We start from the raw sequence: 23,096 nt of genomic DNA, 5'->3' as shown, positions 1-23,096 counted from the left end.
TACACACCAAAGAGTTTGAGATCATCGTCGTTCCCGGAGAATGATTTCAAACCTCTCCAGCTTCTGCTTTCTCTACAAAATTTACTGAGAATCGAGACGATCTCAGGAAGTCGTTCAGGTCGCTAGGAACACAGGGGTACCGCCTCCATGCAGCCAGCCCCATGCAACTTGATCATCCTCATCATGGCTCTCTTCTTGTAGGACGACTGCCCATCGATGTGCGACAAGGCCAGGAGCTTCGCCACCGACCCGACCACCGTCATCTCCTCCAGCAGTTGCTCTGTGGGCCGATTGCTGCTCATCAACCACAAGATCTTGACGCCCAGTTTGGTCGCCAGCCTCGACACCCGCAGTATCTTCTCGGACACCGCCGCCACGCCCAGCCCGTGGTCGGCCATGGCCGATCGCCCCTCGGGGCACTTGCAGAGCCTCGTGAGCAGCAGCAACACCTTCTCGCACTTGCGCCCATCTGCGTCCGTCAGAATCTCGACCGAGACGCGGATCGCGCCGGCTTCGATCGCCTTCAGGCGGTTCTTCTTCGAGGTCGCGACGATCTCGAGCAGTACGTCCAACGAGGAGGAGGTTAGCCTGGTTGAGACTTCATCGGATACAAGGTCCAACAAGGACTTGACGACATCGCCGTCTTCCTCCGCTACCGTGTTGGTCCACTCGTTGTTGGTCTTCGATGCCTTCATCAAGATGGACATGGTGCGGAGTTGGGCCTCGGCGGTTCCACTTTGGAGGATCTCCATCATCGATCTCACGCAGTCGGGCTTCCATAGGAGCTCCACCGTGGCCTCATCCGACAAGGGGAGGAGAGCCAGGACGCCGACAGCCTCGTCGCGATCTCGGAAATCGTCCAAGTCCCAGTACTCCACGACGCCATGGGACGCCATGATGCGGCCCAACACTTGGGCGCCTCCCAATCGAATCAAATCCTTCTGCAACTCGACGTCCTTGTCGACGAGCGCCCGTAGTTTTCTCAGGTAGGTGACCATGAAGGGCCCCGTTTGGACGTTCTTCAGCAGCGAAACCAGTTCGTCGTGGTCGATCACGTCGGGCAAGCGTGGAGGCGGCTTGGCGGGCCCTCCCCCTGCGGTCTCCCGGAAGGACGACATGAGACGTCGGAGGGTGTGATTAGGAATGAGATCAGAGTTCAGCAGTCGCCGCATGGTGACCGGGCACGTCGACTGTTTGTAGACGAAGAGCCATTTCTCGATGCACTCCCTGTCGTACGAGATGCCGGTGGCGATCGTCACCGGATCCTCCATTGGCTCCATTGAGATGGGGCACTGGAACATGATTGAAGCATCATCCATGGTCTGTCTGTCGAACTCAATCCTTGGCCTTCAAAGAGTCGGGACGAAGGAGATAATATAAGACAGTAAGGGATCGAGAGGATGCCATAACCCCACACACACACACACACACACACACACACACATATATATATATATATATATACATACATAAGTCAACGGCAAGAAATGCTTGCCAGCTATATATTTACGGCATGGAGAGAGATCTTCATGTAGAGTATTTACTCCCACTGATTGGCTTAGACGTCTCTCCCAGAATCTAATCCGTATAGGTCGCTTTCATTGAAGCGGTCAACTTTTCGAGGTTTCATCTTCATCTGAAGGTGTGATTTGGTGGCAGCAATAATGGCTCATAGTTTCTGATATCATCACCAATCCCACATGTCGATTAATAATACTTTGGCCTTCACATTTCATTTTGTGGAATTGCAAACATTCGAAGCTCTATGCACTTATGCAATTTAATTGGCATATCAACAAACTAACTAACATCTTTGGAAATGAATGATATCTTTTAATTTATTTGGGTCTTTTACAGAGGATGATAGGTTGTTTAATTACTTGGAGGAAAAAAATAAAAAAGATTGGGCAACATATGTAACTGAGATATTGCTTTTGTCAAAGGGTAACAAGTTGACATGGACAGATGGGAAGCTCGTATTTGTGGCGAAAAGATGTCACTGCCTCAATTTGTCGATGCATCTTCCTAGTTTTAGTCTTGCAAGATGATAAGATATATCTTGGTTATAAGCCGCGTCACAAGAGTACGGTCTACATCGGCATTCAGCTCAGTCAACAGAAGACTCCCGACATAAACCCGTGGATCAAGCCGTGCTAACTTATCAGCCACGACATGTTTGTTCACCCGAGAAAGTTTGATAAATAAGAGATGTTATGATAAGTAACTTTTTTAGCCGTGACCTCGGGGTCGATGTGGCTGGTTCAGGGGTCCGAATGGCGGGAATCAGGCGTAGCTCCCCTCGGGCTCTTGTGGTGGCCGATCGCGGGGGATCCGGCTGGAACGTTCCGCGACACCGGGTGGGGTCGGCTTTGGTCGAGTACCTGCACACAGGTCGGGTCGGCAGCTCAGCTCGACCCCTCCGACGATCAAGTCAATGATTGGGAGTGGAGTTTTGGGTGAAATTGTGTCCCCTTTCTCGTTTGGAGCCGGGGGTATTTATAGGTGAGTTTGATATTACCTAATGTGCCATCCGGTCGGAGCAGGGCCGTACATCTGATGGCGTTTATCGTCGTCGTGGGCGTCGCGTGGAAGGTCGAGCTACCACAGGGTATGGCGAGCTTCAGTCGACGCCTTTCCCTGCCTCGGCCGGTCGTGCGGGGTCAGATGATGAGGTCGTCTAGGTACGGTGGGTGTGGCCGTACATCATGTTGGTTTTAATGCTTGCTCCCTGGGGTAGTGTGCCGTCCAGGAGTAGCTGACGTCGTGGGGTATTACGTCAAATCAGTTTTTACCCCTATCATATTCCCCCGCCCACCCCCCCCGGAAGGAGCTATGCGTCGGTTTTTGTATGCAGGGGGTCTGATGCATGGCTTCTTACTTCAGGTGGGCTGGTCGCGCGGGCGCGTCTCGAGCAACATGGGGCCGAGGTGCACAACTTAGTCGGGGAGCCGAGCAGAGATCGGGATCTCGGACAGCGCACGACCGAGGAGCACGACGCAAGCGGGCTACTGCGCAGGTGTGGTCTCGGGTGGCGTGCAACCGAGGTCCGAGGAGCACGACGCAAGCGGGTTACCGCGCAGGTGTGGTCTTGGGTGGCGTGCAGCCGAGGTCCAAGGAGCACAACGCAGGCGGGCTACCGCGCAGGTGTGGTCTCGGGTGGCATGCAGCCGAGGTCCGAGGAGCACAACGCAGGCAGGCTACCGCGCAGGTGTGATCTCGGGAAGCATCGAGCCGAGGAACACGACGCAGGCGGGTTGACCGTGCAGGTGTGATCTCGGGGAGCATCGAGCCGAAGAGCACGTTGCAGGCAGGCTGGCCGCGCAAGTGTGTCTCGGGGAGCATGGAGCCGAGGAGCACGACGCAGGCGGGCTACCGCGCAGGTGTGGTCTCGGGTGGCGTGCAGCCGAGGTCCGAGGAGCACAACGCAGGCGGGCTACCACGCAGGTGTGGTCTCGGGTGGCGTGTAGCCGAGGTCCGAGGAGCACAACGCAGGCGGGCTACCGCGCAGGTGTGATCTCGGGAAGCATCGAGCCGAGGAACACGACGTAGGCGGGCTGACCGCGCAGGTGTGATCTCGGGGAGCATCGAGCCGAGGAGCACGACGCAGGCGGGCTATCGCGCAGGTGTGGTCTTGGGTGGCGTGCAGCCGAGGTCCGAGGAGCACAACGCAGGCGGGCTACCGCGCAAGTGTGGTCTCGCTTTGCTTTGAGTTTAGCGGCGGTAGAGATCAAAAAGCTACCGCATTTAATTTTATTTCCTGAAAGGGGGAGTTGGCCGCACGCCTTCGGGCGTGGAGGCCGAGGCGTCCGGCTGCTGCCGCTTCAGCGGGTTTGCCACGTCAGGCCTTCATTAAGGCGGAGCGCCTTTGGGTGTCTTCTGATGCGACGTGATGGCTACGCACGTGCGCGGGTGGGTTGGCGCCCGCTCTCGGGAGGCGAAGGGACGTTGGTTCTGGCGGGTTAACCCCTTTAAATAGCGGACGCACGGCTTCACCTCTATCTTTCGCTGCTGTGTCCTCCATCAAGTTCTGCTGTCGCCTCCCCAGTCCTCTCCCTGGCCTTCTGCGTAGTTTTTTCCTTTTTCTAAGGTCAGTTGAGATGTCGCCCTCTTCTTTCCCCTCTTCCTCTCCTTCTTCTCCTGTCCTCGGAGCTGGGGAGGGAAATCCCCCTCCGTCTCCCGTTGAATCTTCCGACGGGGAAGCGGCACGAGCCCTCGAGGCTTTGATGTGGCCGCATGATATCGACTCTACCATGAGCGGGTCTTCGCTTGAGGGACTCCGGGAGTGCTATAGTATCCTGGAGGATCATATCCTCTGCGCCCCCGAGCCGGGACAGCGGGCGTACGACCCAGTCCCGAAGGGCTTCGCCTTGTCCCTTGATGCTCTGGAGGCGGGTTTGCATTTTCCTCTTCATCCTCTTATCGTGTCTTGCCTATCTCTCTGGCGGATTTCGCTGTCTCAGGTGGCACCAAACTCTTGGCGCTACCTGGTGGTATTCCTGGGGGAATGTCATTACGCCAACATCACCCCCACCCTCGACCTCTTTCTCTCTTGTTATCGCCTTTGCAAGGGTTCGGGGGGCTATTTCTTATCGGCCCGAACGAGCTTTCGTGTCGGGGGTGCCCCTTCTAGTAACAAAGGATGGAAGGGGAGGTTTTTCTATATTAGCAGCGCACAGGACTGGGGCTTCGGGGTTCGATGGTTCGCAAGGGCGATCGACAACACCACCCCCTGTTTGGGCGATGCAGAGCGCCAAGCTCTGGGGAGGCTCAGAGAGATTCTCCCCAGGTCGTAGGCCATCCGGACCATGACCGAACAATGGCTGGTCGAGGCGGGCCTTAGCCCGATGCCTCTAAGTACGTTAATAACGCTTGATTCGGGTTTTGGCGTGGTTGATTTTGGGTACTAACTTTTTCCGTCTCTTGCAGAAATGGTGAACCTCCGGTCGCTCCTGGGGGATCAGGCGTCGCAACCTCCTCTTCCAGTTCCGCCGGTCGACCTGCAACCCCCTCTCCCAGCTCTGTCGTTCGACCCACAACCCGACTCAGAGGACGCCCCGTTGTAGGTCGAGGCCGGGCGCCCTTCGAAGAAGGCGAAGACAACCCCGTCGAGGGGGCCTGAAGCGGGCTCCCATCGCGGCGGGGCTGGACCTAGTCGATGGACGGTTGGGAAGGGTCTGCGCCCTGTTTCCGTACGCGACCTATGCTGACTCCCAGGCGAAGACGGGGAGCCGTACCTGATGTGGCTGGCGAGCGAGACCCCGCTCGGTGAGTCCAGCGAGCCCTTGGTCGCCTGCTGGGAGGGCTTGTCCCGGGGGGATACGGTGTGGGCCGGAGGATATCCTTCCGCAGCGTTCCTTCGAGGCGCACTCCATCCCGACATGGCTCGGGACTTGTACGTCCTGCCCTTGGAGGCGTTGCTCAACAAGTCCGCACAGTCGCTGGTCTGGGTAAGCATGTCTCCACTTTTCGGGTTCACCTGTCCGACGCCGACCTTCTTGACCCATTTCTCCTTATGTAGGGCCTCCACTATGCGACGGCCCTGATGGACAGGGTGCGTGACGCCGACCGAGTTATTGGGGGCCTCGTCAACCGCAACGCCGAGCTCCATCGCCAGATCACGGAAGTTCGAGCCGAGGCCAACCCGGAGGCCGTGGCGGCCGCCAAAAATCGCGCGGCAGACTTTGAGGCGGAGGCGGCGTGCCTCCGGTCGGAGCTTGAGGCCTCCAAGAAGGCGAACGAGGAGCTCCAACCCGCGAAAGACAAGGAGCTCCTCGAAGCATACAAGAGGTCGAAGGGGTTCGAACTCGGGCTGACGCGGACGGGGCGGGTGTCCTTCGAATATGGATACCGAAGCACCACGTCCCGCTTCCGCGCTCGCCACCCTGGTCTTGAGGTGGAGGAGGACCCCTTTACTCCTCACCCCGAGGACCAGGGGGTAGACATGCCCGAGGAAGTCCCCTTCGACGACCGCTTCGAGGCCCCCTAATAGTAAAGAAGGGTCTTATATTTTGTTTTGCTAGTTGGTTTTTGTAAGTCGAGTCTTGTAAGTTGGCTTGCTTTTTAAATGAAAGAAAACTTTTTCTTCTCTCGTCTATCGTCTCCTTCTCCTTTTCCTGGGCAAAAAGCTTCTTCCTCCTCGGACGAAAAACCTCTTCCTCCTTAAACGAAAAGGTTTCTTCGTTTCAGACAAAAAACTTCTTAAGGTTCCAGACATTCCAGGTTCTCGGTAAGGGAGAACCGTTCATTGTCATGAGCCGGTAAGTACCCTGTCGTACCTTCCTATTGTAGACCCTTGCGACAGGCTCTCTTGTAAGAGAGGGCCTTCAGGTGTGCGTCGGCGCGTCGCTCCTCGAGCACGTCGAGGCTGGCACGAAGTCCCTCGTTCGAGAGTTCCTCGTCATAGCTCCTTTTCCGAAGGGTGGCAAGAGTCACCTCGGGTGGCAAGACAGCTTCGGTTCCGAACGTCAGGCTGTACGGGGACTCTCCAGTCGCGGTCTTGGGGGTGGTGCGCAGTGACCATAGTACGCTAGGGAGTTCGTCCGTCCAGGCCGATCGGGCTGCGGACACTCTTCTTTTGAGTCCGTCCAAGATGGACCGATTGGTTACCTTCGCCAGCCCGTTCGTATGAGGGTGGGCCACCGAGCTGAACCTTAGCTGGATGCCCTGACTGGCACAGAACTCCCGGAACCTTCTACCAGTGAACTGAGGTCCGTTATCCGTAATGATGGTTTTGGGCAACCCGAACCGAGTCACTAGGTTTCTCCATACGAACTTCTCCATTTGATGTTCCGTGATTGTCGCCAACGGCTCGACCTCGACCCACTTTGTGAAATAATCCACTCCTACGATGATGTACTTCCGCTGCCCCGAAGCCGGTGGGAAAGGTCCAAGCAGGTCCAAGCCCCACTGCGCGAATGGCCACGCGCAATCGATGGGGCTGAGCGGGACCGCGGGCTGTCGAGGTGCGCGGGCGTGTTCTTGGCATGAACCGCACCGCTGCACGTAAGCTTTCGCGTCCCGACACATGGTCGGCCAGTAGTAACCTTGGCGGAGTATTTTGTGTGCCAAGGTTCGCCCGCCGATGTGTTCTCCGCAGACTCCCTCGTGGATCTCGGCTGGGACCGTCTGGGCTTCGTCGAGCTCCAAGCATCGTAGGAGGGGATAGGTGAAGGACCGCTTATAAAGCCGCCCACTCTCCTCGGTGTGCCATGCGTGTGTACGACGCAGGTGTCGAGCCGCAACTTCGTCGTGGGGAAGGGTCCCATCCCGCTTGAAGTGTAGCAGCTCTTGCACCCATGTGATCGGCGCGCTGCCAGGGGCCGTAGCCGCTACTTCGACGGCGCGTGCAGGAAGCTCCTCGACCTCCGGCCATGCTTCGGGGGTCGGCTTTGATGCCAGCTTAGCTAGTGCGTCGGCTCGCTCGTTCTCTTCCCTCGGAACATTAGATAACGTAAAATAAGGGAACTTGGCAGTCAGGTCCCTTACCCGTGCCAGGTATTTCGCCATGGTTGGGTCCCGAGCTTTGTATCCACCGCTGAGTTGCTCGGCCACAAGCTGCGAGTCGGTGAGGACGTGTATAGCAGCCACCTGCATCTCGAGGGCCAAACTGAGTCCAGCGAGGAGCGCCTCGTATTCCGCTTTTGTTGTTAGCGGCTTTAAACCCGAAGCGGAGGGAGCGCTCGAACGAGCGTCCGTCGGGGGCGATGAACTGGCTAGCGCGCTGAAGCATCTCGGGGACCGCGGCAAGGGGCCGCTCCACGAGAGACCAAAAGAACCTGGAAGGTCGCAGGGCTGTCATGAACGCCTACATCAACAGAGAGGGGTGAGAGTCCGATAGTCCCCGAATTTGGGTCATAAAATGGTTCACAAAATGGGAGAGGGGCTCGTCCTCCCTCTGGTTGAGTCCAAGGAGCAACGCCATGGACGGCTTTGGTCAAGCGTACGCCAAGAAGTTAAGCTCGAAGTCTTTAGCAAGTTGATCGAAGGAGGCGACGGTCCCGACCTTCAGGCCGTTGTACCACGCACGGGCTGGCCCTCGCAAGGTTGTTGGGAATGCCCTGCACATCAAGGCGTCATAAGTCCCGTATAGCGCCATCTGGGCGCGAAAAGCGGCCACGTGGTCTGTTGGGTCGGCAGCGCCGTCATACGCATCTAGCGAGGGAAGGCGGAAATGCGGCGGGATCGCTTGATCTTGTATCTCAGGGGTGAACGGGGATCCTTGCTGTCTGTCTGCCCCGAGCTCTCCTTTTGACTTACGAACTTCTTGTTGTACTTCGTCGAGTCGCTGACTGACGAGGCGCAACTGAGCTCGCAGGGCATTTGTCGAGTCGGCGGATGGAGCCTCGGGCTCGGGGCGGCTCGCGGTGTCTTTTGCCTCTCGGCTCCCAGGACGGGCTACCGGGTTTCGAGGCGAGGTGGGGAACTCGGGAAGTGGTGCATGAGTCCGGGCGGGGGTCTCCTGCTGCCGCGAAGACCGGGTCGCATGCGGGGAAGTCCGCTGGGATACGATCGGGACGATAGTCTGAACCATGTCTGTAAGAGCTCGAACTTGATGGGCGAGGTCGTGAAAGGCCTCGGATGAAATTGGCGACGGGCCGGCGGGAGCACCGTCGGGAGGTGATAAGCCCGGGTCGTTGAACAACCGCCAGTAACGCTCTGACGTTGCGGCGGGGTGTTCCGCCGGGATGGTCATCGTGGGCGGCCCGCCGGCTGTGGGTTCGCCAAAGTGGATTCGCTGAACGCTCGACATTCGGACGGGCCCTTCCTCTAGCACCAATCTGTTATGGTAAGTAACTTTTTTAGCCGTGACCTCGGGGTCGACGCGGCTGGTTCAGGGGTCCGAATGGTGGGAATCAGGCGTAGCTCCCCTCGGGCTCTTGTGGTGGCCGATATCGGGGGATCCGGTTGGAACGTTCCGCGACGCCGGGTGGGGTCGGCTTTGGTCGAGTACCTGCACACAGGTCGGGTCGGCAGCTCGGCCCGACCCCTCCGACGATCAAGTCAATGATTAGGAGTGGAGTTTTGGGTGAAATCGTGTCCCCTTTCTCGTTTGGAGCCCGGGGGTATTTATAGGTGAGTTTGATGTTACCTGATGTGCTATCCTGCTGGAGCAGGGCCGTACCTCTAATGGCGTCTGTCGTCGTCGTGGGCGTTGCGTGGAAGGCCGAGCTGCCGCAGGGTATGGCGAGCTTCAATCGATGCCTTTCCCTGCCTCGGGCGGTCGTGCGGGGTCAGATGATGAGGTCGTCTGGGTACGGTGGGTGTGGGCGTACATCATGTTGGTTTTAATGCTTGCTTCTTGGGGCAGTGTGCCGTCCAGGGGTGACTGACGTCGTGGGGTATTACGTCAAATCAGTTTTTACCCCTATCAAGAGATATAACCTGATTCATAATGTGAAAGGACGAAAGTGACCGGTGTTGAATTGATCAAAAGGATTAGATCATAACGAAAATGAGTGGCAGTCGTAATGAAAATAATGATGATTGGATTCTGATTATAAATAACAAAAATCGATTAATATGATTATATATTTATTCCCTCCCTAATCCATTATTCATAACAATCATGTAAGAATAGAAAGAAAAAACAAGACGAGTCTAGTTCTGCATGTAGATTAATATCACTATAAATTTTAGATATAACGACAGTGTATTTTAGATCAAGTAAAGACTTTCTGTATAGAATCGAATGGTATGCATCATATAATATTTGATCTAGTATTATTTGATTTTAGTCCAAAGGTTCTTTGCATAATAGTAATATAATCATAATTTTTATACTTATAATTAGTATGAAAATATATACAATTTATACTATGTGTATTAGATATTGATAAAAATTATGATAAAAAAATTTAATTTATTAGACTTATTATACTATTTTATAAAATTTGTGTACATGTGTAAAATATTTTTTAAATGTTTCATAATTCAATTAAATAAAATTATTTTTAAATAACCTCTTATTTTATTTATTTTTATTTTTATATCTTATTAATTATTGTGTTAAGTAGGAGATGCTAGATTATAATAATTTTTTTAATTACCATTTTAGGACCTTCTATAAACTCTTTTAATTCTTAATCTATCTTTTATAATAGTCATGTGAAAAACAAAACAAAAAACAAGAAGACAATCTAATTCTCCTTATAAATCGACATCACTCTATATTTTAGATCTGACGATGATATATCTATAAATCAAATAATTTTTTTTAAAAATATCGAAAGATATATTTATTATTATTTAATTTTAATTTTTTTCCTGATGCATGGAAACAGAGAAGATGAAAGTACTCAACGGTGATCATTCCCATAACACTAGAAGTTAAGAGAACAATTGGTTAGTCTTCCACAAACAATTTTCAAAGGAGTTCCGAGTCAAGAATTTGATACGTTGTCAAGCAATCATGAAGTCATGGTGCTCGATGTTCTGTTCAGTGATGCATTTTGATCCCTCGATGGAGTACAACACACTGCACTTGCTGAACAACGTTCTTGCTACATAAACTCACACAGTTCTGCCAAAAGAATTTATAACTTTGGGAAATCTTGCTTTGCTGAGAGCAATCCCAAGAGATTGCAGTACATGTCATTTTGATGAAGTGGGAAAGGCCCAACGTCTGTATATCATTCGCATGTAAACCGTCCTCTCGAAAAGCTTTACAAAGCAATGAGACATGAGAGCCTCTTTGTGCCTCTTCCTGGGTATACTCCATCTTCTCCTTGTCTCACACCAATTCTGTCAACCGGTTGATGAGCAACATCAACAGGCGCCAACCGGTGATGTTTCTGGTTTAGACATATTTGATCTTGTACTTTGGGGTGATGGGTTGTCAACATTTATCACTGTGAAAGATGAATCAGCAGTGTAATGCAAGGGAGTTGTGTCAAGCCAAAAGCACAAAAACCATCCAGTTCCTAGCATGCGACACATTTTCCTGATGACTTCCATATTCTCCCTTCGAGAGATATAACCATCACGGTAACATCATCATGGTACTTTCGGCGATCCCCCTGAGGTATATCCAATAGTTCACAGAAGTCTAAACCTGCAAGTTAGCTCATCAAGCATAAGTATGAATAACTAGAATCTGCTGACACAGTTTCATCAAAATTTTGGAAAAACTATGACTCTGCACAATATTAAGAAAAGAGAGCAGCATCTATCCAATTTGCTTTGAAATTGAAAGATTCTTGAATCTTGATAACTTCAGTTCTTAAGTGATCAATCCACATTCAGATAGGAAATATAGAACTTGTTTTATGGTGACCATAATGCAGTTCTCATTGCTTCAGCTCAACATTAGTGCTTCATGATGTGCACTGGGTGAAATCCCAATGTGAAAGTGTCTTTCAGAACATGGTGTTCCAGAGACCAAATGATCCTAGGAAGGATGAATTTGTTAAGCGTGTCCTCAATTAAGGCTTCATACATCCGAGTGCCATCTATGAAAGAAACAAATTTCCCACCTAAGTCTACCTATGGTCTGTCAGGCTTCAAGAACCAAGCCCCAATATTCAAATTGATTTTGTTTTGAGTTTTGGCATTATTGATATTTCAGATGGTTCCAATGTTTAAATTTGATTTCAGTCATAACTGACAAATTTATAAAGTTGGAGAATTCACAGATGAAAAAAAATAAAAAACAAGATAGTAAAGATAAATCATTTTAATGGAATTTACTGAATCTAGAGTTAAACCTTGCACCGGTAGGAGCCTCATGTGCTGGCTTCAGCCTTTCTTTAATCAATAAGATCTCAAAATAAAATTAGTTTCCCTTGTGTTGTTATTCATGAAACCTCAAGAGTAAACAAAATTCTGAACATTATTGCGTATCTATAATTCTATATTTCTACTGTATAGTCTTTAAGTTATCAAGATCCAAGGAAACAATTTCTGGTTAGAATGATTTACCTGTCAACTAAATTAACGTGGCATTGAAATCTAGGGTATCAACGGATGCATTAATCCTGTTGGTTCATTGCTTTTGAATTACCATAAAAGCATATCTTGAAAAGAAAAAATTCAATGTTTTCAGTTCATGTCATCACATTTTGGAAGAGAATCTAATGCTTGACAATCTGAATATATAGGAGATAAAATATCCTAGGTTGATCATACTTTAAAAGAAACTCTAAAATCCTGAGAAGAAACACACTCAACTGTTTATTTTCACGTGTAATACTTCATTCTTCCAGTTCTTGAATCAGAATTCAATCTGATGTTGATAAAATGCAAGATTCTTTTACTTTATCATTAGACATAAGAATAACTTTAAATTTGGAGATAAAACATCTTGTGCAAGAAGTTCATTTGGCCTCCTGACACTGAAGAACTAACTCCCATTCCTGAAATATCTAGAATCTTGGCTGATACTCCAGAGCATATTCACCAGATGGAGCATCCATCTTTCTGAACATATTATGAATCTACAAAATGACAAAACGTTTCTCATCTCCTCTTTTCAATTTCCACTGTGTTCACTTTCAAAACTTTATACAGTGTCTGTTGTACTGTTATGTTTTGAGCATAGTTCTACATATTATGAAACTACAAAACTACAAAACGTTTCTCATCTCCTCTTTTCAATTTCCACTGTGTTCACTTTCGAAATCATACTTTTCAAATAGATTTCGGCTTCAAAGCGTAATCTACATGGTACTTGAAATATTTTGAGCATAGTTCTAATATCAGCTCCATAACATCATTATAAACTTTGAATATCTATACACCTCATCAAAGAAAAGTAGACACCTGTCTTTACACCAAAACTTTCTGCTAAATCTTGAAAAGGTTTACTGTACTATGATGACATTTTGCTTTCTCAATACGAATGCAACTACTTTTTAAGCAGCAAATGAGAAACTTATTTTAGACATCATTAACTTTGTGGCTTGGATTTCTTTGCATGTCTACTCAGTTGCCATTTTCATAAAATGTTTAGCTACTAATCTAATGTGCTATATGTAGAATTATTTGGAGATGAATCTTGAATTTATTAGCATTTCCTTTAATAGGAACCCCATATTAACGTCATATAATGAAAAGGATATCTAAGACTGCTCGGGTGGAAGGCAACGAGAAGAAATCCCATGGACAACTTTCATTTTGTACAAGAACCATGGAAAGGTGTTATTTTAGAAGTAGCCAACTTATGCAAAAAAACAATGCTGTTATTTGTTTGTAGAAGTGACCAAAATAAGAATATTGCTAGAGATTTAACATGAAAATCAATAAGAACCATTCTGGAGCCAAGGACAAATTTCAACCGAAACAAGTGCAACAAACATGTGTTCTAGTAGAATACTTCGACACTTAATACACAACTGAGAAAATAAGTGCAGATGAAAATCTTACCAGCTTGATTGGCTGCACGGAAGAGTAGTTCTTCTATTAAACTTTGGGCAGGATCTCCATCTGGAAATCTCTCCATGAAACTTTCAACATGTAATACAACCTCTTCATTGCTCAGATACTGATAAAGACCATCAGAAGAGAGAATCAAGAAGTGATCGTTTGCTCCCAGTTTATGGTGACAAAGCGAAGGTGTACTAGATATATATGGTGCGGTTCCGATGTACTCATTCCGAAACATTTCCAATAATGCATTGTTCCATTTGGGCTGCAGAAATGGAAAGTCAAGAAAGTTATAGTAAATAAAAAAATGCAGCAAATTGTTCTTTTTTCTTCTTTCATCTTTTGTGCAGAAATTACAAATTGATGGTCTGTTTTTATGATTAGTTGGTGACATATACCAAACTGGAATGCATCATTACCTGCTTGAGGTAACCAGCACCAAAAGCTCGTGTGACTTTCAGTCGCCCCTTTACTCTATCATTGAAAATGCATTTATTGTCATCTGGATGTTCTCGTCTTATCCTAAGGACTTCCTGCAGAAACATAATTTCATTTAACAGAAAAATACAATATGCTTAAATGCACGTTACAGGCAAATGCTAAATCTGGTAGATTACTCAAAATGCTCCATGAGGTGAAACCTACTGTGTGCAAGTGAACACCACCACCAAACTCAGCCTTGAACTATGCTGTATCATTCTAAGAGCTCCCTATAGACATATAAAGATAGGAAATCAAAACTACTTCCAAACTACAGCTGAGAAACCAAGGCAGATAGCCAATTTGCGTGTAACCTCTGTTCTTCTAAGTATGGAACAATTATATAGCCAAAGGTTGAACATTATACCATCTCTTAAACCGTAAAAGGAAAACTTCTTGGGATCTAAACAAATTTGTAAACTAGACACATCTTCTTCAATGCAGTGTTACCTCTTCAATGCTCGTACTATGATCAGTTGATAGCTGCAATGCCCCCAGTTCTATCACTCCTCTACTCAAACCTTCAATCTCCATACTCTCTCCATTCCCCTCAACTCCTTTGTTTGCCTCGTTCACATTGGCCTTCTCCAAATCTGCCCCAAAGCTACCATTGTTTCTCCCTTCGATGTGCCCCTGTGGTCTATACTGTGCCACGATTGCCCGGCTGTCTCCCACATTCATCACATACACGTCCTCATCCCTCATCAAGACCACCAGCAGGCAGGATCCCATCAGCGCCAACTCAGGATTGCAATCCATCACCCTATCCGTCATCTCCAAGTATTCCACCTCGGTGACCTCCAACGCTCGTGCAAGCGCTGCCAACACCAGCCCGTGTTCTGCGACAGGGCCCTTCTTTCTCCTCCTGCGTCTGCTTCTGCCCGTCACTTCCTTGATCTCCTTGGCCTTCGCTTCCGAATCATATCTGTACTTGGGGAACCACATTCTCCGACCCTCCTTCCGCCAGCTCCCGATCCCATACCTCAGCTTCGACAGAGTGAACGCGAACCCGCCCGACCCTGCGGAGAAGTCCAATTCACCATCGCCGTGACCCTCGGCGAGGAATTCCCACAGCCGCCTTGCGACCTTGGAATCTTCTTGAAAGGTGACCTTTTTCTCGCTCCCTTCCTCTAAACCCTCATCCTCAGCGCCACCCTCCTCCACCTCTTCCCAAAACAGACCTCGGAGCTCGTTGAACACCGCACGGTAGAGATTGCCGACGAGAAATTCTGGGGCTTCCGGCCCATTGAACCCGTCGTAGATCCCGACGAAGAGCCACCGCTGCTCCTCGGAGACGACCACGTGGACCCGGTCCTCCCCAGCCTTCCCGTGGGCCCACTGCACTTTTCCCTCGGTGGCGGCCGCGGCGGGGTCTTCTTGCTGATCGCCTTGCCGCGACGGGAAGCTGCGGAGGGGGAAAACCCACGGACGGTTCTTCTCCGAGATGCTCCGCCGGAGAAGCAGCGGCTTACGGAACCTCCTGGCGATGCCTCGGCGCTTCTTCTTCACGAGAGGACCGGAGAAGGGAACGGGCTCCAGGGGCCCGGAAAGCGCCCCGCGCTCGATCGGGCCGGACATGAAGAACCCGCGATCGAGCGGCCCGGATGCCGCGCAGCCGCCGCCGCATCCAGCGGCGGAGAGCTGGAGCGGAAGAGCTGAGAAGGACGAGGAGCTCCGGAACCCGGCAGGGTGCGGCCGGCCAGCGGCGTCGTAGAGCGGGAGAGGGGCGGAAGAGTTGGCGGAGACCGAGGCGCCGGAGATGGTCTTGAAGGCGGTCTCCCCGCCTCCGTCGCCGCCAGCCGAGGAGACGGAGGAGGCGCGAGAGTGGACCGGGGAGGAGGAGCGGACGTAGCAGAAGGAATGGCCGAGGGTCTCCTCCAGCGGGCCGAGCTCGAAGGTCGGGCGACCGCCGTCGGAGTCGCCGACATCGGCGGCGCCAGCGGATGGGCGGAGGCAGTGAAGGAGGCGGTGACGGGAGGCGCCGCTCCCCATGGCGATCGATCCCCAACAAATCCCTCGCTGACACGCGCACTCCGCTCTGCTATCTTCTCTGGCGGAAGGAGACGGGGAAGGCGAGACGGCTCACTCCATCCCACCCAAATCACCCGTCTTTATTTGGTCCATTTTTTCGATTTATTTTAATCTCTTATAATATATATAATAATTCTTCTTCCTCCCTCCCCTCCATTTTAATTCAAAATACCGGGAATAAAACGTAAAGCGACTCCTCCACTCGTCCCACCCATCTCGGTTTCGATTGGTTGTTCGCTGGTTTTGCCAGTGGCGCCCGTCTGAGCCCCACAACATCCGCCAATCAAAGAGCGGGTAGCTCTGTGGCCGAACACGAAAGGTATGGAAGAGTGTTGGTGGGAATAAAAAGAGAGGAGGGGGCGCTTTGGTGCGGCTTCTCTGCTGCCGGCCCGCCTTGGGGACAGCGCTGACGTGGCGCGACTCTCGATGACGTGGCCTCCGTGCGACGCAAGTCAACTACGCTCCGCCGACTCCGCCCGTGGGTTTCGCGAGAAATTACGCCGAACGGGGACCGGACCATCGGACCGCCGGTAGGAAGCCACGTCTCGGCGAGGGAATCCATCGGACGGCGCGACAAGCGACGTCGATGTCACGGAGTCAAAGGAGCACGAGCCGCTGTCTCGCACCCGCATGCAACCGCTGACGCTCCCCCGGACGGGATCCTCTCCAACAGACGCTGTAGCGGATCCGACCCGCGATCGGAGCGCTGCCAGAGATCCAGTTACCGATCTAGACGGCGGTGATTCGGATTGTATGCTTCCATTTGAAACACAACCGTGGATGCGATCCCTCTCCGGAGACAAAAGTAAACGGAGAACTGGCGCAATAGGTCGGAAGGAGGGTGAACCCGTTTCCCCGACCGCCCGTCGGGGAATCGTTTGCAGGAGTGTCGACGTTTCCTTTTCGCAGTACAAAGGGAAGAGACGAGGAAAAGCCTGCAAGTCAAATGGCGTTCAGAGACTGACTGCCCTGTCTGTACTTGCTATTAAATATATATGTATTCGGATTAACATAATATTTGTTTTCCATTTGGGATTGGGAAGTCCGGAAAGAACGACAGCAGCACGCAAAGCATGAGGAAACGTGGTCAGTAGAGAGAGGGCGGGAGCCCACTTGCCACCCTTTTGCTTTCTCCTCCGCCTCTCCCCCTTATCTTTGTTGCAGGGTGAAGTCTCATGGTGGCGCAGACTCGCAATTCTTTTCTTCTCGCTGGTTCGCCTCCCCGCTTTGGCACCCGCCTTGTTAGTGGTCGTAGCAGCGATTAGGATCAGCGCCGGGGGAGGTTGAGAAAAGGAGCAGACGTTGGGTGGGTGCGGTGGGGCCGAGGGAGGCGGCAGTAGAGTCAAAGGGGTTGATTGGTGAGAGCAGGACAGGGGCCCGCCGGAGGGGAGAGAGAGAGAGAGAGGGCAAGTGTGGGAGGTGGCAAAGGGACAGCTTTCCGGTTGTCTGCTTGCAAGCAGAAACGTATGCCAAGGAAGTCAAAGTAATTGAGCTCTCGGTCTCATCCTGAGGGAGGAATCTTGGACTTTTGTTGCTCTGCTCCACTTCAAATCTGCGTGCACACACACATATAATTAATTATGTGGTTTGGAATCCAAATCACTGTTTAGGAAAATTATTAGAGTCGATTAAAGTATGAGAGGACGAAGGACTCGTGGAAGGATATGTCCATGTTTGACTCGAACAATTTGGCATTATCAACTGGAGCAGAAACAAGAAGCAAAATAGAACAGGTTCTACTTGGCCAAAAGTCCATCTGAGTAGTAGTGATGAGTTGACATGTCAACAGTGTTGTGATGCAACTCTGTCAGATGTTGTGATTATTAAACAAAGTGTTGACTGCTAAGTAGGACAAAATAAAGATAGATTAGCATAATCTAATTGGGCTAGATTTGATTTGTTTGTTAAGTATTATCAGCTGGGTAGGTGAGATTAATTGGGTCCAGAATAGCTTAGTGATTCAGGATTTGGGCACCAACCTTAGTGATCATTAGGTGTTAGGAGGAGCTTTAAGCATGTTTGTGTGCTGCTGTTCTTTGACTCTGCATGAACATGGTTTGCATTATATTTCAACACATTGATAAGCCCTAGTCATTGAAACATAGATTGAATCATGAATTTTCTAGATCTAAAGATATGCAAACAACTACACCAGTGTTCACTGCATGCTGCAGTGTGCCTACAGTAAGGTTGGTGATGAGGTAGTAGACCTTGTATGAGGTTTGAGTGATGGACTCGAATGGGCTTCTCCAGCCTCAAAGGCAGAGCCCATGGCCTAGCTCATATTAAAGGGCCAGTTGAAGTTTCTCTCTCTCTCTCTCTCTCTCTCTCTCTCTCTTATCTCTGTATCATGACTTTGAATGTGGGGCTTGATAATTTGTGTTGCAAGAAAATTGTTGTCTGTAGACTTTCTTGTTGTGACTGCATACAATGTCAAGAAAGAAGATGAAGTGTGCAGACAACTTGAAGCTGTTTCATGGCCTACAAGAGTATCTCACAAAATACATCTCCTTGCTGCTTTCCACTGAAACAAAGAGTGTTAGGTCTTCTTTATCTTTCCAACATGGAAATCAGATTCCAAATGTCTTCCAAGCAACAGCTCTCCTGCCCTGTGAAAGCCAGTGCAACAGTTCTATGATAAGTCCAATCATACATTTGTGTGTGATCCTGTCAGTTCAACTGTTTCTCACCCACGCATGTTGGCTTAAATAGATAGATGATCATTTTCTTGATAGCTATATATTAGAGTTCACCCTGTTGATGGAGTAGAATGAATGGATGGGCACTGTTCCCAGGTTTACTTTCTTGCTAAAGCCATGCAAATATTATGACTGCAAATGGAGAACTCATGTTCCTGCAGCTTAATCAAGGATTTATGAACTGTGTTAACAATCAGGATATATGGGAATCAAACATTTATCTTGAGAAGGGAAAGAACTCATGCAAAGTAATAACAACTCTTTTCCTACAAAGATTTTATGTATGCTCTCTCTCTCTCTCTCTCTCTCTCTCTCTCTCTATATTCTTTAATAGTATGGGGAGAAAATATTCTTATCCTGTCATGGAAAAGGAATATTACCAGGAAATATTGCTTCCATGGCTTCATCATGGGGGCATCAAATGTCATCTCATCAATCAACAACTTCTTTGATGTGCCTTCCTTGTTTTGATTCCTCAAGTTGCTCTATATCTTCACCCCTCCACTTCTACCTCATCCCCACTCTTGCAGCTTCCATGGAGAACTCAGAACAGGTCTTGAGTGAGAGCTGCAACTCTTACAGGTGGTTGATGTGCGTCAAATCCTCACTTGACTCCCTTGGTGACAGCCACCGCTCCTTCGACACCCAAGACGGCAGCTCCTTCATCGAAGTTGACCCTGAATGCATCTCCCTGCGTTGGGCAATCGATGCCAATGGCTTCGGTTTTGATCTGCCAAGATCACAGTCTTCAGATCACATCCTCTTCTCCAGTGGTCTCCTTCAGTTGCCTGTTCTCGACAAATCTGAGTCGCTGAGTTCATCAAGGTCACTTCTTTCCCTGCCCAACCACTGCCGGAGTATATCCTCATCCTTGATCTCTTCGACTCTCTTCCATTCAGCACACGACACACCCTCATCCAGAAGTCTCGCTTCAAGGAATGCAAAGTTGAGGCACTGTGCTGGATGTCTGAAGAAGGTTATATGGAGATACATGTGCTTTCTGATGCACTTATGTGAGAAGGTAAAAACCTTGAGATTGACTTCATCAAGATCAGAGAAGAGCTGCACGAACTTGGCTGGGAGTTCTCGGAGGACGAGTGATTCCTGCTCGAGCATAGAATGTTGCAACAGCTATGCTGATATATCAATCCATGATGCAATTCTTCACTGCAAAAAATCAAATGTAAGATGCTTACATGTTTACAACACCTGCTATTAATCTTCAATTGTATTCTTAAGAAAGATCATTTGGAGTTTCTTCTTACCTTCTTCCTTTGTTCTGTGTTAGGAGCAGGATAAGTGATCAGGATTGTAGAAGAGCAAGGAAGAAAGGAACCAGTTTCTCCATTTTCATCAGGGATGAACTCTCCACAAAGAATGAGAAATCAATTATATTTGATCCATGCAGTCAAAGAAAGAAATGACAACCATAAAAGAAAGAAAGAGAGTCATCTTCCTACGGTTAACTTCCTCTGTCTCTTGGTTTCAAGAAAGTGTAATTTCCACTGTTCAGAGAACAAAGAACAGCAAATGTATATTTATGGGTCTTGTGAAATGCCACCATGTAATAGATTGCAACCAGATCATGTTTTCTGTGCATTATCTATCCAATGATTTGTTTTTGAGAAGAAGGCATTGATCCATCGGGTACAGTTAATCTCACAAAGCTTGAATTAGTCTAGGTGATTTGCAGGTAACATACATTTCGTGGAGACTTGGTCAGGAAGAAGAGATGAACAAGTCCTACCAAAAAGCATCTGAAACATCTGCATAAGCTAGTGGTGAGTAGGTCAGAAAGGATCCAAGTTAGTCACATGTGAAGGTACAAACAAGAGAACAGAAGAAAGATGTGCTGTGTCTCATTGTTGGCTTACCTGAGGGAGATACGAATCCTTCAGCAACTCAAGTTGGCTAACTTCATCTTCTTGGATCTTAATTGAAGGGTGACCTCCATGCCGCCTTTTGACAGATTGGCTACTTGGTTCAGTGTCAATCCTAGAGAAAACACCACCAGCATTGCAGCAACTGTAATTTAATGCTTATTAAACCTTAGGGAAACACTGCTAGAAAATTTCATTTATATAACCAACCTTTTCAACCAACAACACCAGCATTGCAGCAACTGGTTCTGTCATTCCACAAGGCTGCTATGTAAGGTGCAGTACCAGGGATGTTCATGACAAGTTAGAGCCTAGTGAACACACTAATGTAAGCCAAGCATGATCATGATCATTCAGTAACATATGTTGAAATCATAGTTGATATGACCCAGATCTTGACAAGGTATCCAATGTAGCTATTGTAGTCGGCTCATCAGTAGAGAGACCTACCGATCCCAGGCCTCGATTCCTTGTAGATTGCCTTTTCTTTGAGTTGAGCTTATTTCAGGCATCAGAATGTAAACATATTCTGCATCACTCATTATTTATCAAACTGGAACCACATGTATACTATTATCTTTTTGCCTTTGCATTCAATTAGTAGTAGGATATACATATCAAACATCCACATTCTCTGAAAACCTAGATTTATTTGCTCTGAGATGTTTCCTTAAAATCTTTTCATCAACCAAAGAGAGTTTCCAAGTCATGCAAAACAGAAAGCTTTCTTCTTGTCAATACTACAAGGTCATAATTCAGAGTAACAAGTTTTTGGCAGTCAAACTAGCCAATGCTTACTTGAATCTGCCTCCAGTCACAAACATTTCACTTGATATAAATCTCATGTTCACAAATGTTAAATTATACACTTGCTTCGAGTACTGGCCATTTCAAGTGCCCTCTTCAACAGCATATCCATGTATTGAACATAGGCATCGGCATCCTGTTTTGTCTCTAAATGCTTCTCCACCTGCAAACTAAACTACAAAGACAACAACTTAGTAAATGCAACACTAGACTGAAGAATTATTAATAATAATTCTCACTTCTGGAACAAGGAAACTGATGATTTTGCAATAGTTGACGAAAAGTTCACATGATTTCATCTTGTTGAGGTCTACTATATTGATGAACATGGCATAATTGGTGCTGATAATACTATAAGACATTGACAAAGAATTCTTAATCGATTTACATTGTCTAATATATTTTTGGTTAGTAAGTAATTAGTATAAATATTTATGGGCCAGAATTTTCTTTTTTCATTTGAGGGATACCATAACGGATGCAATATATACCAAGTAATTGAAATATATAAGCTAGCACCAATGTTTGAAACTTCATCATATTGGCATCGTCATCAAGATATCAACCGCCAAGTAGATGTTTAATGCATTGCAGAACACACAAAAGTGACAGCGATTCTAAGTAAAAGTACGTTTGGAAACAGATCTAACCATGAGACTGTTTGGCTCTCATATTTCCAGAATATTAGTTTAGGCCTTACCAGGTGATCCGTGCAAGATAGAAACTAGCAGAAACTTAAATATGATAGTATCTACCAAGTGAGGAACTCTGATTTCTCTAAGATATGAATAAAAGAACTTGCTCAACAAGTTCTAATATTTCAGAAAAATGTCTTTTCCCAGCCCCAGCTAAGTAAACATCAGTTTAAGGATTCGAACTCGCAGTTCTTTAATCTCATCTCACTTTCTGGAAAAAAGTTGAAGCCCACTTAGTTTATCTAAAGAATACCACTTTCTAAGAGAAGAAAGAATTTCACAGGCATCAGAATCTATGGATTTACCTCAGCCTTCTGTGTTTGATGCTCCTCCATTGGAGCTCCTTCATCCTCAGAATTGTTCTTCATGGAGCTCATGGTTGACGGTAAGTGCATCAGATGCAACTTTTGCTGTACTTGAAATCCTTGATAAGTGACAAACTAATCATGGGAATCCATTTAATGTTGCTGTCAAGCAACAAATCCAAAGGAGATAAAGACATAGACTAAAATTAAAGAACAGCAGTGAAAAAAGAGAAGAAAGAAATAGTGATGCATCATCATGCTCCAAGCCCTGGAATTTCCTGTTTTAGGGGTCAACATGGACTCAGTTAGTACTGCTAACTTGTTATTTCAGTCAAAGATGTGGAGAATCTTAGAAAGAGACATGAAATCTAGCTGGCTTACTCTGTTCCCCACCAGACCAAGTAGTGTTTGGAATCCCTCAAAAGGTAGTACAGATTTCTAGTATTGGATCTATTCCAATGAAATCCCCTTTAAATAGCATAAAGCAGGAGGAAGAAGAAGATTATCACTCAGTATATTAGCAGCGACAACACCAAGATCGCAGTGTTTCCGTATCACAGTTAAGAGAGGTGATAGCGAAGTCTCTTCCTTTGTATATCAACAACTATAAAGCAATAATGTCCCTACTTAATTGAGAGATGTGCCAAGTATCTACCTGGGTGTAACAATAACGACTACTACGAAGCCCAAAGCCATAATATTCCAACTTGAAATCAGTTAAAATCCATATTCATAAGATCTAACATACTTTTATGCTGGTTAACAATGGCCTAATACAACACTTTACCTTTCATCCAGGTTTAGAATCAACATTGGCTAAGTTACTTTGTATGAAGATTT

The 23,096-nt window shown here is 48.0% G+C and overlaps 2 protein-coding genes and 1 long non-coding RNA gene across 3 annotated transcripts; 1 reads left to right on the top strand and 2 right to left on the bottom strand.

The window, feature by feature from the left end:
• Positions 1-50: 50 nt before the first annotated feature.
• LOC135673882 (E3 ubiquitin-protein ligase PUB23-like) lies at positions 51-1,939 on the bottom strand. The gene has a single exon (XM_065183283.1). It carries the CDS (start codon positions 1,317-1,319, stop codon positions 123-125), a length of 1,197 nt encoding a protein of 398 aa, XP_065039355.1. The 5' UTR covers positions 1,320-1,939; the 3' UTR covers positions 51-122.
• Positions 1,940-10,372: 8,433 nt separating this feature from the next.
• LOC103984891 (probable protein phosphatase 2C 26) lies at positions 10,373-15,948 on the bottom strand. The gene is made up of 4 exons (XM_009402461.3): positions 14,290-15,948; positions 13,779-13,892; positions 13,360-13,624; positions 10,373-11,050 (listed from the first exon to the last, which is right to left on the bottom strand). Exons 1-4 carry the CDS (start codon positions 15,829-15,831, stop codon positions 10,920-10,922), a joined length of 2,052 nt encoding a protein of 683 aa, XP_009400736.2. The 5' UTR covers positions 15,832-15,948; the 3' UTR covers positions 10,373-10,919.
• Positions 15,949-19,069: 3,121 nt separating this feature from the next.
• LOC135673722 (uncharacterized) lies at positions 19,070-20,168 on the top strand. Its single transcript, XR_010513432.1, has 2 exons — positions 19,070-19,752; positions 19,858-20,168. It is a non-coding gene; the product is annotated as an uncharacterized LOC135673722 (long non-coding RNA).
• The last annotated feature ends 2,928 nt before the right edge of the window (positions 20,169-23,096 follow it).

This window comes from Musa acuminata, chromosome BXJ1-5 (assembly GCF_036884655.1).
Source record: "Musa acuminata AAA Group cultivar baxijiao chromosome BXJ1-5, Cavendish_Baxijiao_AAA, whole genome shotgun sequence".
Classification (NCBI taxonomy): Eukaryota; Viridiplantae; Streptophyta; class Magnoliopsida; order Zingiberales; family Musaceae; genus Musa; species Musa acuminata.
Note: the sequence above shows the minus strand (reverse complement) of the source record. Positions and strands in the feature narration are given on the sequence as shown.

Excerpts from the sequence above, each read along its gene's own strand:
- LOC135673882 (XM_065183283.1), bottom strand. The coding sequence starts at position 1,319 with ATGGATGATGCTTCAATCATGTTCCAGTGCCCCATCTCAATGGAGCCA.
- LOC103984891 (XM_009402461.3), bottom strand. The coding sequence starts at position 15,831 with ATGGGGAGCGGCGCCTCCCGTCACCGCCTCCTTCACTGCCTCCGCCCA. Across the intron at positions 13,893-14,289 it reads ATAGTACGAGCATTGAAGAG|GAAGTCCTTAGGATAAGACG; the intron begins GTAACACTGCAT and ends ATGTTTCTGCAG. Across the intron at positions 13,625-13,778 it reads GTGCTGGTTACCTCAAGCAG|CCCAAATGGAACAATGCATT; the intron begins GTAATGATGCAT and ends CCATTTCTGCAG.